This window comes from Sapajus apella, unplaced genomic scaffold, assembly GCF_009761245.1.
Source record: "Sapajus apella isolate SASKATOON/1434 unplaced genomic scaffold, GSC_monkey_1.0 scaffold29, whole genome shotgun sequence".
In the NCBI taxonomy this organism is placed as follows: domain Eukaryota; kingdom Metazoa; phylum Chordata; class Mammalia; order Primates; family Cebidae; genus Sapajus; species Sapajus apella.
In genome coordinates, this window is record NW_022436969.1 from 25,143,273 (window position 1) to 25,159,595 (window position 16,323).

At 35.2% G+C, this 16,323-nt stretch overlaps 1 protein-coding gene across 2 annotated transcripts in view; it reads right to left on the minus strand.

Moving 5' to 3' along the window:
* Positions 1 to 16,323, minus strand: part of LOC116561581 (ankyrin repeat domain-containing protein 62-like) — a 96,158-nt gene that overhangs the window by 36,792 nt on the left and 43,043 nt on the right. For both annotated transcript variants that reach the window (XM_032293467.1, XM_032293468.1), the window contains exons 9-15: positions 15,029 to 15,098; positions 11,793 to 11,865; positions 11,526 to 11,707; positions 9,447 to 9,486; positions 8,728 to 8,789; positions 5,918 to 6,011; positions 240 to 310 (exon numbers count right to left, since the gene is read on the minus strand). In XM_032293467.1, coding sequence (XP_032149358.1) covers positions 240 to 310; positions 5,918 to 6,011; positions 8,728 to 8,789; positions 9,447 to 9,486; positions 11,526 to 11,707; positions 11,793 to 11,865; positions 15,029 to 15,098 — 592 coding nt within the window. The remainder of the gene's footprint in view (positions 1 to 239; positions 311 to 5,917; positions 6,012 to 8,727; positions 8,790 to 9,446; positions 9,487 to 11,525; positions 11,708 to 11,792; positions 11,866 to 15,028; positions 15,099 to 16,323) is intronic.

Genomic DNA, 16,323 nt, shown 5'->3' on the forward strand with positions numbered 1-16,323 from the left:
AAAAAGGAAGAGTAAACAATATTCAGGAACTTTGGGCTTCATTTTGAAGGGAAAAGATTAACTGTAAATCATTATGCATTCTGAGAATATTTTAAGATTCATAACCAGTTAAAATGGTTTAAAATTAAATATTATATTCAACTGATTCTAAAAGGACAGTCCAAAGGTAATTTCATTTGAAATATGCTATGTTATGAAAGCAAAGAAAACCAGAAATTTGAAATTAAAGTTTTACATACCTGTTGCTGGATATTTTCACATTCTTGAAGATTTTCTTGTTCTCCCTCTGATGTTATTTTTAAGTCTTGTTCTGGTAAAAAAAAAAAAAAAAAAAAAAAAAAATCCATGTATTTAATTAAAATGAACTACTTAGAACAGTTAGATAAAAGCTATAGTCTTTATAAACATAAATTTAAACATATATTTTTCTTTTATAAAATCAGAGTTTAAATAAAGCTTAATCTGTGGTGGAATATTTGATTCTTTTTTATTTATTAAAGTTGTGGGGTACATGTGCAGAACCTGCAGGTTTGTTACATAGGTGTACATGTGCCATGGTTGTTTGCTGCATCCATCACCCTATCATCCACACTTACTTCTCCCAATGCTATCCCTCCCCAATCTCTCCACCTCCTGCTAACCCTACCCTAGCCCCCAACCCCCCAACAGGCCCCAGTGTGTGATGTTCCCTTCCCTGTGTCCATGTGTTCCCATTGTTCAACAGCCATTTATGAGAACATGCAGTGTTTTTTAGTTCTTATGTCAGTTTGCTGAGAATGATGGTTTTCAGCTTTATCCATGTCCCTGCAAAGGACATTAACTCATCCTTTTTTATGGCTGCATAGTATTTCATGGTGTATATGTGCCACATTTTCTTTACCCAGTCTATCATAGATGGGCAGTGGGTTGGTTCCAAGTTGTTGCTATTGTAAACAGTGCTGCAATGAACATAGTGTCCATGTGTCTTTATAATACTATGATTTATAATCCTTTGGGTATGTACCCAGTAATGAGATTGCTGGGTCAAATGGAATTTCTATATCTAGATCCTTGAGGAATCACCACACTGTCTTCTACAATGGTTGAACTAATTTACACTCCCATCAGCAGTATAAAATCATTCCTATTTCTTCACAGCCTCTCCAGCATCTGTTGTCTCCTGACTTTTTAATGATCGCCATTCTAACTGGCATGAGATGGTATCTCATTATGCTTTTGATTTGTATTTCTCTACTGACCAGCGATGCTGAGCTTTTTTTCATGTTTTTTTGGCAGCATAAATGTCTTATTTTGAAAAGTGTCGGTTCATATCCTTTGTCCACTTTTTTGATTTTTTTTTAACTTGTAAATTGGTTTAAGTTCTTTGTAGATTCTGGATATTAGCCCTTTGTCAGATCGGTAGACTGCAAAAATTTTTTCCCATTCTGTTGGTTGTCAGTTTACTCTAATGATAGTTTTTTGTTTGTTTTTTTGCTGTGCAGAAGCTCTTAAGTTTAATTAGATCACATTTGTCAATTTTGGCTTTAGTTGCCCTTGCTTTTGGTGTTTTAGTCATGAAGCCCTTGCCCATGCCTATGTCCTGAATGGTATTGCCTAGGTTTTCTTTGAGGGATTTTAGGGTGTTACGTCTTATGTTTACATTTTTAATCCATATGGAGTTAATTTTTCTATAAGTTGTAAGGAAGAGATTCAGTTTCAGCTTTCTGTCTATGGCTAGCCAGTTTTCCCAACACCATTTATTAATTAGGGAATCCTTTCCCCATTGCTTGTTTTTGTCAGGCTGGTCAAAAATCAGATGGCTATAGATGTGTGGCTTCATTTCTGAGGCCTCTGTTCTGTTCCATTGGTCTATATCTCTGTTCTGGTAGCAGTACCATGCTGTTTTGATTACTGTAGACTTGTAGTATAGTTTGAAGTTAGGTAGCATGATGCCTCCAGTTTTTTTTTTTTGTTTTTTTTTTTTTTTTTTGCTTAGGATTGTCTTGACTATGTAGGTAGGTTCTTTTTCGGTTCCATATGAAGCTTAAGATGTTTTTTTTTTCCAATTCTGTGAAGAAAGTCAATGGTAGCTTGTTGGGGATAGCATTGAATCTATAAATTACTTTGGGCAGTATGGACATTTTCACAATATTGATTCTTCCTAACCATGAGCCTGGACTGTTTTTCCATCTGTTTGTGTCCTCTCTTATTTGCCTGAGCAGTGGTTTGTAGTTTTCCTTGAAGAGGTCCTTCACATACCTTGTTAGTTGTATTCCTAGGTATTTTATTCTCTTTGTAGTTATTGTGAATGGGAATTCACTCATGATTTGGCTCTGTTTTGTCTGTTATTGGCGTATAGGAATACTTGTGATTTTTGCACATTGATTTTGTATCTGGAGACTTTGCTGAAGTTGCTTATCAGCTTAAGATTTTGGGCTGAGATTATGGGGTCTTCTAAATATATAATAACGTCGTCTGCAAATAGAGACAAGTTGAATTCATCTTTTCCTCATTGAATACCGTCTACTTCTTTTCCTTTACTTCTTCTGATTGCCTTGGCCAGAACTTTTAATACGATATTGAATAGGAGTGTTGAGAGAGGGCATCCTTATTTTGTGCCAGTTTTCAAAGGGAATGCTTCCAGTTTTTGCCCATTCAGTATGATATTGGCTATGGGTTCTTTCTTTAATACTTCTTATTCTCTAAAACTTCAACAAACCACTTGGCAAGACATTAGATGCCACCAGATTCAAGCCATATAATCATCTCATAGATTCACTGACAATTTCATCCACTCAACTAACAAAACCATCAGAAACAAAAAAATAAAAATCCAAAAGAAACAGGTAAAGTAACATTGTATATTTTCCTTTACTGTCTACTATTTAGTACTAATAATTTCCAATGTGACTTTCTTTTTACCCCTTCATTAGTTTACACTTTGTTCTTGATATCCAAATGTTTTCCTCCACTATTCTGACAAAATTTTTTAAAAATTATACTTTCAGTTCTGAGGTACATGTGCAGATTATGCAGGTTTGTGACATAGATATATATGGGCCATGGTGGTTTACTGTACCCATCAACCCATCATCTACATTAGGAATTTCTCCTAATGCTTTCCCTCCCCCAATCTCCCCAACCTGTGTTATCCCCCTACCCATCCCCTAATCATCCAACACGCCCCAGTGTGTGATGTTCCCTTCCATGTATCCATGTATTCTCATTGTTCATCACCCACTTACGAGTGAGAACATGCAGTCTTTGATTTTCTCTTCTTCTTGCTTGCATACTGTAGTTTGGCCTTGTCTCAAAGTTTCTTGATCCACTCATGCAAGATGGTATATTAAACGCATCACAAAATAATGTATAAGCAGCTTTCAATGTGTAAATATTTATTGCAAAAATAAAAATTTCACATTCATTATAATAAACTTTTATGTTTCAAAAGCAGTACAATGTTTATTGAAAACATCAGTTTTGTTATTCAAGGAATAAATCCTATACTTTTTGTTTCTGAAATTACTATGATTGGGTATACCATGCTAGTCTTTAAAGTACTTTTATGGAACAGGTATCTAATTAAAACATAGCTTTCTTAACAAAAACAGTGAAAGGTCTTTTGTTCAAATGAATTCCATTTGATTACCTAATATAAATTTAACCTATATCTTTGATGTGTGATATAAAGTGCAGCAATGAGTTGCTGTGGTTTACCCCAATTCTTGCACTCCCTCCTCCTTCCAGTAATTTCAAGGGCAGTGATAATCTAATGTCCTGAGTGCAAACATACTAAAGCCATCTGAATTGACTTCTCTCAAGTGTCCTCATCACTAACTCTAAAACTACTGAGATAGCTTATTTTTTTCCTCTCACATTCCCCCTTCACAATCCCCTTGTCATTGGAAAAGCCTCTCAATTTGTGGTCTTCCTTCTCCTTACATATATGTCTCCTGGATTATGCCCACCACTTCTTTCCTCTTCATTAGGTAGTAGTATCTCACATCAATAATTTCTATTTCATAATCTTACCCTCTGGCTGGAAACATATTCAAAAATAAAAGCAAAACAACACTTTCCCTTGGTCCTGTTATGTCTTGAACTGCTATCCAATAGCAATCCAATGGTAAATAGATACATGGATGGGTGCTCAACAGCACTGATCACCAGATAAATGCAAATCAAAATGATGGTGAGATATCATCTCACCACCTCAGTTAAAATGGCTTTTATCCAAATGATGGGTTGTAATGCTGACGAAGATGTGGAGAAAGGGGAACGTTCATACATGTGGGCATGTAAATTACTACAACCACTATGGAGAATACAGTGGAGAGTCCTCAAAAACTAAAAATAGGCCAGGTGTGGGGGTTCACATCTGTAATACCAGAAGTATGGGACACCAAAGCAAGAGGATTGCTTGAGCATAGGAGTTTGAGACCAGCCTGGCCAATAGGGTGAAACCCTATCTGTACTAAAAATGAAAAAAATTAGGCAGGCATGGTGGTACACACCTGTGGTCCCAGCTACTTGGGAGGCTGATGTGCGAGAATTGCTTGAGACCAGAAGGCATATTTTTTTTGCTTCTGTCTAAAAGAAAAAAAAAAACCCTAAAACTAAAAATAAAACTACCATCTGATCCAGCAATCCCGTTGCTAGGCATATACTAAAAAGCAGGGGAATTAGTAAATTGAAGAGATATCTGCCTTCTTATGTTTATCACAGCACTCTTCACAATAGCCAAGATTTAAAAGCAATCTATTTGTACACCAACAAATGGACAAAGAAAATGTACATATACACAATAGAGTACTGTCTAGCCATAATAAAGAATGAGATCCTGTCATTTGCAATGATGTGGATGGATATACACTTTCTCATCAGAAAATTCAAATTTATCTAGCTAATTTCTTTCTTTCCCCCTCATCCTTGCTTATAATCCATCTACCTTGTGAAAATTTCTACATCTGTGGTCTTGGTTCTTCCCATTCTACATTTTTTTATGGATTACTCCCACCAAGTCTCCCCTCTTATTTTAGCAATAGTATCTTACATCTATAATTTCTATTTCTTCATCTCCCTCTACTTCCTCTCTGGCTAAAATTATGACCTGAAATAAAAGCCAAATCATGCTGTCCTCTAAGCCTGTTATTATTGAACTGGTCCCCAGTGGCTCTTCTTTCCAATTTCTATATAGAAAAAAGTCTATAATCTTGCCAATCAGAGCATGGCTTGAGGATCAGCAGCATCAGCATCAGCTGAAAACTTAATAGAAATGCAGAATCCCAGGCCTGCTGAATCAGAATGTGCATTTTAAGAAGTCCCCAAGATGATTTATTGAAGTGTGAGAAGTTCTGTTCCATATTGACTGCATATGACATCAAATTGTATGCATGCATAGATGACCATATATGCTTACATTCACATGAGGTAGATAAAACATAGCTCTGCCTGGTCAGGTACTTCCATCAAAGAGGAAGACAGGAAGAATTAAAAATTTTGCTCTAATTCTCCAACAAGCTTTGGTGCTAGAAGCCCACTACATATTCTTTCCACTTTTCTAAAACCCTTTTCTTCCTTTTTCTAAGGAATTATTGGGTTTGCCACCTTCCATTATATGAACCTTCTGTTTCTTTCATTTACTCCCTGTACTCACTGCCTTTCTCATTCTTCATTCCCTCCTCTCCTTTCTTCTTATTTCCTGACTTTCCTCAGATCTTGGAGTATCTTGAAATGGAGCTATTAATTAAACTCCTTTAGTGGCATTCTCAATTTACTCTCTTGTATATGTGTGTTAATATAGAAAACGTATCACCTTTCACTTTTCTTACTGTACATTTGGTAAGTGATCTTCCTTTGCTTGTTATACTACATCAGTGATGGTGTTTTCAAATAAACATTATGTAAAATGTTTTTAAAAATAAAATATGTTTATTACCATCTACATTTCCATTTACTGCATTTTTCCTCTGCTGATCAACAGGCCCAGATGAATGACCACCATGCATCTGGAGAACAGTCTTCGAGATACTCTGTTAAAATTAATATCAACAATGAGTTTCAATACAAAATAACAATAATTAGTTGCATAAAGATTTCCTAATCGCTTATTTTAAAAACCCAAATTTCCTATATTTAAAGCAATTAGACTTAAAAATAAGAGAAGCAGGTATTGAAAACCAAAACATTTCTTTTCTTCGCTTTGCTTTTTTTCTGAGAGCCCAGATTGGAGTGCAATGGCATGATCTCAGCTCACTTCAATCTCTGCCTCCCAGGTTTGAGCGATTGTTCTGCCTCCGCCTCCTGAGGAGCTGGGATTACAGGCTCATGCCACTGTGCTCAGCTAATTTTTGCACTTTTAGTAGAGATGGAGTTTTCATCATGTTGACTAGACTGGTCTCAAACTTCTGACTTTAAGTGATCCAACTGCATTGACCTCCCAAGTGCTGGGATTACAGGCATGAGCCACTGTGCCCAGTCTGGAAACCAAAACATTTCAATAGAGAACCTCACATATGCTTTTTAGATGGAGCTTATCTTTTATCTTCATTAGGCTATTGACTCTGTAAAACTGGGTATGGAAGGCAAAAGGAAACCTATTTACGGGCGAAGTATTAACTTACGTGCATATTTCAACAAGTCACTCACTTCAAAAGACCTAACTCTAATTTGCAATCTCCATCAAAAGAGGGCATTATAAAAATACAATACATTTGCTATATTACAGCATTTAACATTTAAAATATTCCCAATTATAGAATTTTTTTATTAAAAGAAGATTACTGGCATAAGAAACTTTGGAGTACTCCAGGTTGTGTATAAACAGAACACTGATGAAGCTGTTTCATTTAGGCAAACAAGGGCCTGATAAAATTAAAGTATTTCTTGACAAAATTTTTACTGATATAAAAATGGTTGAATAAAATGTCAAAGTAGTAAAAAAAAACTTTTGTTTATGTTATGTTTAAATAAAAGCAAGCAAATATTAGATATACTCTGCCACTCTTTTCCATTTAAGAAATAACTTAAAAACCTAGAGCAAGCCTTAATAAAAGGGAAGAATAAGAACATTTATTCACAAAGCATCTAAAATGTTCCAGATTCTCATTTGCACATTTTCTTTCCTACACATTAAAAATGATGATGATGATGATGATGGTTGCCCCACTTTCTGCTTCCTGGTCTTTTGAGGATGTTAAAAGCAAAATGATGAACAATTATAATCCATTTTTCTCTCTGTCCAGAACATCTTCCTTTTAGATTTTCACATGGCTTTCTTCTTCTCAGCCTCTAGCTGGCAGCTTAAATGGCACCTGGACAGATCTTCTCTGACTACACAATTCTACTCCCACTCCCATCCCAATCCTAACTACAAACTTCCTCAATTTCCTGTAATGGAACATTTTCTGTTTTTTTCATAGGAAGCACTTGTAGTGACTTATGTGTTTGTTGTTTCTTTGTTTTTGTGTTCCTACTACTCTAGGATAAGCCCTCATCTTGTGTATTCAGTGTATAACTGCCTAGCACACAGTACACAATGACATAAATTTATTCAAGGTCAAAATATTTAAAATCTTATCAGGAGGTCTTGAGTGTCAAATCACTCTATTCCCATAGGATATCACTAGTATTAGACTACTAAAACTTTACTTCAAACTGGAAATCCACATACCTATGCTATACTTTCTCATTGTTCTCCTGACAGTAGTGATTACTTGACAGTATTGACTAATTGACAGTATTGACTATAGGTTAAAAAAAAGACTCACAGTATGTATTAAGGCACCGAATCTCACTGTGATTCATTTTGTCTCATATTTGTATGTACATATTCCAGTTTACAAAATATTTTCACATTTCTTACCACATTTGTACATTATGCATACCTATGAGATAGATATTAATACTGTCTTTATGAAAAAGGTCACTGACATTCAAATTAGTTAAATAAATTTTCCCAAGATTCCATAGCTAATAAGTGACAGGACCAGGATACTAACATATCTTTTGACTTCCAATCAGTGCTGGTACCACTATGTACCAGCTGCTTCTACCTAAGAGGTCAGGCCATTCTCATCTCTTTTCACAGTTGCCTTGAAATATATCATTATTGTTTTTTACTTATGTTACTACAAGCATGGCTGCCACAAAGAAACTCATTGCATTCTATTATTAAAAAGAACTAAAACACTATTAAACCAAATTGTTGTTTTTATACTTCCACACATATACTATTTCCCATGCTTTTCCTTCTCAGAAAATGTTCTTTGTAGGTTTACACTGATGAGCAAAACATATCAACACCTTCAAGTCCTAGGCATTATCTTTTCAAGTTCCAAGTTGTAAAAAAAACAAAAAAAACCCCTACAGTTTAACCGCTTTATCTCTGCATCTCATTGGGATATTTACACATTCAGATATACCATGGAATCATAACATTTGCTACTAGGTTGATCTGGAATAATTTTTTAGTGTTTAGACAAACTTATCTTCAGAACCCAAAGTCATTCCATATATATATATATATATATTTAAACTATACTACACTGGCTTCTTAAATGAATTCTGCAAATTAGCAGAATTGTATATGCAGCAGTAATCGACTTCGCACATATTTATTGTATTCATTATACACTGATAGGTGAGAAAATAATTCCTTTATGGGTGTATGGACAGGTGAGAAAGTAAAGCCCAAACATCCTATTTTATGATTTAACATGACTTGATACTTACAACAATAGACAGTACCTTAGACCTCGAGGGTGACCCTATGTCTTCCTCTTCTCCTGATCCTGATGCAAACTTCTTGTCTATAAAATGTTAGTCACAGATACATTCATGACACTATTAGTTACTGTAAAATTTCAAATACATATGTAAAGTCTATCTCCATTCATGAATATTTAAATAAAATAAAAATAATAGAAAAAAAATTCAGGTTTGATGTAGTTTCAGGAAAAGGGAGATTATAATATGAGAAAAATAGCAAAAAAGATATGATTTTTGGGTCTGTGACTTTGGTTTTTTTTTTTTTTCTTTTTTTGGGAGGTCTTGCTCTGTTACCCAGAATGTAGTGATATGATCACAGGTCATTGCAGCTTCAACCTCCTCAGCTAAAGTGATCCTCTCACCTCAGCCTGCCAAGTAGCTGGGACTACAGACCTGTGCTATCATATTCAGCTAATTTTTGTAGCTTTTTTTTTAAAGCAGAGCCCAGGTTTTGCCATGTTGCCCAGGCAAGTCCGAAATTCCTGGGCACAAGTGATTTGCCTACCTTGACCTCCCAAATGCTGGGATTATAGGCATGAGCTGCCACATTTGGTGTTTTCTTCTTCTTCTTTTTTTAATAATAGGATTTAAGCAAATATTTTTTTTCAAAGCTATTCACTAACTTACCACCTCTGATTTTTGTACACACAAAAAATTATTATAATTTGTTTGCTCTCATGGAGCACTTTAAATAATACCGTTTTCTTTTTTTCCAGTTGGTAGTTTTGTTGCTTCCTCCTATAAAAACAAAAACAAAAAAATTTTAGAAACCATTGTATTTCTTTATTCACCGTGCATATAAAATCATGGCATTTCCTGAGAAAAGCTGAAAATATAAACAAAAGACAGATTCCACCCTATATTCAAGTGGGGATAGAGATATATGAAAAGCAGGAAGAACAAACATATAACACCAGGTCTACAATTTAAATCAATGAAATATGGTGACGGCATTAAGAGAGAATAGTCAATTCTACTTGGAAAGCTCCATAAATGTTGAAAAATCAGGGCCATATTTTGAGACTGACAAAGTGAAGATTGAGGGTATAAAGGATTTCTAGATAATGCAGGATGGGCATTGTTTTTTTTGGCCTGGTTTTCCTGCTTTCTCCAGTTTTACTGGAATGCAGTCAGAGGGAATGGGGTGGAGAGAGAAAGCAGGAAAACCAGGCCAAACTACAAAAGATATATGTAATGCTGGAATGTAAAATTCCCCCTTCATGTAATGGGGATCCACTCAATGAGCAGACGAGTTAAGATCATCACAAATATATTTTGGGAAGGTCATCCTGGCAGCAATGTAAAAGCAAATGAAAGTGGTGAGGCAGGGACCAAACTATAAAAGAGTATTCTAGAAATACAGGTCACAAAGTGAACTACAGTAATAAGATATGAAAAGTGGTAAGCAGGTAAAAATACAGAACTTGGTAAGTGAACACATTGGTGATGTGAGAACTGGAGTGCAGGATTTCCCTTTCTCAATGTTTCAGTGCTATTTACCAGGTGTTATGTACTAGGAGAGGGAAGCCAGATGACAGAGTAGATTACGAAGGGCAGTAGTCAGGAAAGAATCAAGAACAATGTGTTCAGTTTAGGACCTATAAAATTTGAGGCACCCAGGAACCTTAGAAGACAGATTGGGATAAATACATTTGGAATAGAAGTAAATAACCTTACTCAGGAAAAGGATACAGTATCGATAAATATTTGTAAAATATACTAACATGAGGAGGGAAAATCATGGAATTCCACTTTTCAATTATATATTTATTTCCACATTTTTTCAGGAGTATAAAATATTCCTTAATTAATTTATGCAGATGCTTATTTCTGGAACATTATGACAATGCATTTTTGAATTGCATGGAAAGATTTAATTCTTGTTTTTTTTTGGAGACAGGGTCTAGCGCTGTTATCCAAGCTGGAGTGCAGTGATATGATCTTGGCTCACTGCAACCTCTAACTCCTGGGTTCAAGCAATTCTCATGCCTCAGCCTCCTGAGTAGTTGAGACTATAGGCATGTGCCATCATGCCTGGCTAATTTTTTTGCTTATTAGTAAAGGCAGGGTTTCACCATGTTGCCCAGGCTGGTCTCGAACTCCTGAGCTCAGGTAATCTGCCCACCTTGGCCTCCCAAAGTGTTAGGATTACAGGCGTGACCCACTGTGCCCAGCTCATTTTGAGCTGTTCTTTTGGGTTGCTTATTATTTATTTCCTTTCATAAAGGCAAACCTAAGAACTGTCTATTCCCATCTCTTTTCATAAACCTTAAACCCATGCATCTATCTCCGTAGTTGTTACACTTGTTTTTTTTTTTTTTTTGCAATTATACAAATACATATACAATTTATTGTCCAACTCACAGAACGAGGCGGTCAAATTTGAACTACATTGAACTAAATCTATAGTAGACTTGTATGCTAAATGTATATAAGAGATCAGAGCATGAATTCAGATCCTGAGAGAGTAGTAATAACTGACATATAGGAAAGGTGAGAGCCATTTCACATGTTCTTTCAGCAGAAATATAGCAAAGGGGATTTAAAAAAAAAATGTTTCAGAGAAAGCTATGGTTTGCAAAATGGGCCAGGTGGAAAGAATATTAATTCTAATATACAAGGCAAGCATTCGAGGGTGAAGGACTAGAGATTGTAATCCATCCGATCTTGAGGACTTGCATTTCTTTCTAGGATCCCTGTCCTCATTATGAAGATTGAGGGGATGGTATCTGAAAAAAGCATGGGGAGGGGAAAGATTTTAAAAAGAAACAATGTACCTTTGTAACACCAGCGCTCACAATAGGATTGAGGGAAGGTTTCAGACCAGGGTGAATAGGTCGACAAGGATGAACATTGATGATTTTAGGATGGATTTTATCCCCATCTTCATTTTTGCTGTCAGAACTGCTGCCTTCAAACAAAGTTATATTTCTTGTTCTCACAGTGACATATGTTTTCACTAAAGTTAAAGGAAAGAGTATATAAAAAATTGTAATTAAGAGTCAATGAATAACACAAGAATAGGTAGTCTTCAGATAGCTTACCATTATTCCTCATTGAGGAGACTGTTTTTTGAGAAATAGTTCTTTGCTTGGTTAAGTGTTGTTTCGGAACATTCTGAAAAGAAAACAATAGCTTTAAGAGAATGACATGTATCAAGTTTGATAAACTAATTATAATATTCACTAGTACTATATGATCTAACACAAATAATACAGGTTTTAGAGTCCCTCATGTATTAATAGATTCAAACCTTAAATCTGTCATTTACTAATGTACATGTTCTCATGGGGTGAGGATTATGAGAGATGATACAGATATCCTCAAAATGTTACTCTTTTGCCACTAGTTCATTATTATACAAATACTATATCAATTAGATTATTTTCTTAACCAAAATAACCTAGAACAAAACTTAGCCATAGGGAGTTTTGAGTATTACTGAAAAAACTAATTTATTAAGAAATATAAATTAAATATGTAATTATATGTTGTGTATTTGCATAAATTATGTCTTACAGGGAAAATGTGAGAACTTAGTTTTTAGTGGTATCTTATTTAAATGGGCAGACACTGCAAACAGTTCAAGCAACTTCTATATTGTTTATAAAAAAGCTGAAATAAATTATCATATTAATTCAGCTCCTTCCAAGAAAGAGAGAAAAATAAGAATAAACCTTGTAGGGCAATGACTGATGATTGAAATCTACACACAGCTACTAAGGAGGAAGTTGTCACTAAATATGTTGACAATAGAGACAGAGTGTAATAAAAGAACAGACACTAAAGACACGTGTTCTGCAAGGAGAAGGGCTGAAGTAAATCATTTTTAAAAGGAGAGGCCAGGCACAGTGGCTCACACCTGTAATCCCAGCACTTTGGGAGGCCAAGGAGGGTAGACCACGAGGTCAGGAGTTCAAGACCAGCATGGCCAACATGGTGAAACCCTGTCTCTACTAAAAATACAAAAACTAGCTGGGCATGGTGGCGCATACCTGTAATCCCAGCTACTCAGGAGGGTGAGGCAGAGAAATGCTTGAACCTGGGAGGTGGAGGTTGCAGTGAGCCGAGATCAGATTGTGCCACTGCACTCCAGCCTGGATGACAGAGCGAGACTCTGTCTCAAAAAAAAAAAAAAAAAAAAAAAAAAAGGAGAGAAACAACAAAATAAAAAAGAGACAGCCAGTCAATCAAGCATTAGCTTAAGCCAAGGAAAGAAAAAGTTTTAACCACAATAATGTATGTGGGGAAATACAGATACCTAACAGAAACTTGTGTTCATAATGGATCCCTAGTAATATTGATTAAAATTTACAATAAGCTTTTTGTAAAAACTTGTATAATAAAAGGGTTATTAATTTTATTACTCTAAAATTCATCTATCACTACCTGAAAGCTGGAACATTGTTACCATCAACAGAGAAAAATAGAACAAGAAATAATCCATCAACTTTCCACCTGGAGAAAGAATTAGCAAGCAGAATTCTAAACAGTAAAGTGTGGCTTGAAAATATATATTTAATATAACGTGAGTTAGGGCTTTAAAAAATTTAAGAAGTTTTAAGCTAAAATCTTAACCTAAGCTTCCACTTGAAGGATATTAGAAGATATACTAAATCCATCTTTTCTACTTATGACATATTTCTAATTTATTTCCTTCCTATTTTGTCACATTTTCTTAACACAACTCATCTGAATTTACATATCCTAAACATTAAAAGGGGCCAGGCATGGTGGCTCACACCTGTAATCCCAGTACTTTGGAAGGCCGAGGAGGGTGGATCACTTGTGGTCAGGAGTTCAACACCAGCCTGGCCAACATGGTGAAAGCCCCTCTGCATTTAAATCTCTCTCTCTCTCACACACACAGACACACACACACATACATGCAATTATCCAGGCATGGTGACATGCACCTGTAATCCCAGCTACTAGGGAGCCTGAGACACAACAATCGCTTGAACTCAGGAGGCGGAGGTTGCAGTGAGCTGAGATCGTGCCAACCTGGGTGACAGAGCAAGACTGTCTCAAAACAATAAATAAAATAAAATAAAATAAATATATAAATTTAAGCCATATTTTAGAAATGAGATTTAATTATTAGAATATATCAAGTGTACTATGTTACTTATAACATTCCATTTTATAGAAACTCATTTGTGTGTTCATTTATTTATAATGAAAACTATTAAAATACTTTTTACATGCAAATCATAATTTTAGGTACTCCAAAAACAAATATGTTTCCTAATCTCCAGTAACTCATAGTAATATAGTAGCTTAAAATTTTTTATTTAAATAACTGAATAGAAAAGGCTGAGATTTGAAATTTTAGAATGAGATACAAGAACTCTGAGTAGGTATTTCTGAAAATTGCACTTCCAAAAGCCTTCTGAAGTTAAAGTCTTACTGTATCAATACTAAAATTCTCTGCTTACTTCTGTATGTTATTATTTTGAACAAAACATCTATTCTTCAATTAGATTAAGACTTTAAAATATGCTCTTAGTGACTTAGAAAATACAGTGGAATCTCTTTGCCATACAGATTTTGAGGAAGCATTTTAATTTCTAGTCTTCCATAATTTTTTAAAAAGTTAGAGATGGAGTCTTATTATGTTGCCCAGGTCTCAAACTCTGGGGTTCAAGTAATTCTCCTGCCTCAGCCTCTTGAACATCTGGTATTGCAGGCACATGACATCATGCATAATTAAATTCCCGCTATTGCCAATATTGTTTTAGTCTAATTACAGACCCAAGGATAAACATTTTTTAAAACTCTCTGCCAAAAACTGTATAATACCAAAATAATAAATGGTCAAGAAGAAAAAAGCAACTATATACTATGGTTAACAGGGAGGCTCCATGATTACTACAAGTAACTAGATCCATTAAAGGTTCATTTAACAGATAAGTATTATAAAAGTCAGTTAGTATGGTTTAAAATTCACAGTAAAGAAATTTATTCCAATGAGCTTTGACCAAATTTCACATTTCCTCTCTCGTGGGGAAGCTTCTTGTAGTATAATTTTCCTGCCATTATGTATTTTCCAGCCCATTCTCTTTTTCAGTTCTCATTCCCTCAAAGTACTTATCAGTTATCTGCTATGTACCAAAGTTAAAAAAATAAATTTACCTAGTTATATATCTATAAAATGGTTTTCTTAACTAAATTTCTATTCTGTGGATAAACAAAGGTAGACCATTGCTAAATTTTAAGAGTAAATACTATATAAAAGTAGATTCAGAGTGAGAATATTAATTTCAGAAGACCACTTTACCTTGAAATTAAAATTGAAGTCACCATCCTGTGAAGTATGCCCTAAAAAGGTATCCAGTCTGCAGGAAAGCCTTAAGAGCAAAAATATACAAAACAAAAATAAGGTTCATTTCTTACAAAAACAAACAAAACAAAACAAAACAAAACAAAACAAAACAACTCCCAGTCTGTATCTGTATGTACCTCCAATAAACAAAAAAAGAAAAACAAAATCTAGGAAAAGATCAGCTATCAGTATATCAAATAATATATATCCTGATGTAATTAAAATATGACCTTTGTTTCAAAAAATATTTGTTACCTATTTCTTCCTTCAGCTCTCCAAACCTATGTGATATCCAATGCCTACTCAGTATTACTTCCATACCAAATAGTGTCAGTCAATATACTGGCAGAGACCCACAGCAGTTTGTCCTGAAGGCTGAACTGAAAGCTCAATTAACCCATTTATGCCTGAGGTTGCAATTTTTTGAATCTGAAAAGTCAGACCTTGGTGATGACCTTGAGTGGTAGGATATAAATAACTCCCACATGCTTAGCATTCCAATAACGGAATACTAGACATAAACGGGTTTAGCGAACATAACTGAGTCCTGGTAGTTGTATCTCTATTTCTCTAAGTACTATCTGAATATCTTTCTTCCTGTGGGCTCCCACTTCCAGATCCTTCTGCGGGGCTCCATGGCAGTCTCCAGATTTTAAATGTTCAGCGTAGGAAAGCATAGATTCCTAAAAGGATGAGGTCAAATAATCAAGGGTAGGAGCTCTGTTTCCCTGTTCCTGGAAAGTAAGCTAAATGGAATTTCAATCATCCACCTCTAGGATAGGCACATGACCAACTACCCAAATGAAGCTCTTGACTAATTTGCCAGCTAATCCTATGCTTGCCTTAAACCTACATAGATATTAGAAGAACATCAGTTAATTGGGAAAAGAGGCAGAGAAAAGGGGAGACCTGGCCTGGGTCACAGATCTATGCAGTTCAGCAACCTCCAATACCCTAGCACTTGACAAGCTCTAAGCTACACCTCTGTAAGCTGGAGTGGAAGATGATACACATTTCTATCTGCTCTACGACTCTTCCCAGTGGCTCAAATTCTCTTAACATCTTTCAAAAAAACAAAAACAAAAACAAAAAACCCTTGATGTCTGCCAGTTTTTCTAAGCAGAGAAACAATAACAGCAGCAACCTGTTTAGGACTTTCTTAAGCCCCCTACTTTGTCTTTCTTGCGAACTCCCAACATCCTGTGCTTTTCTAATTTATCCTTATCACAAAGCCCAATATTCTGATCTCT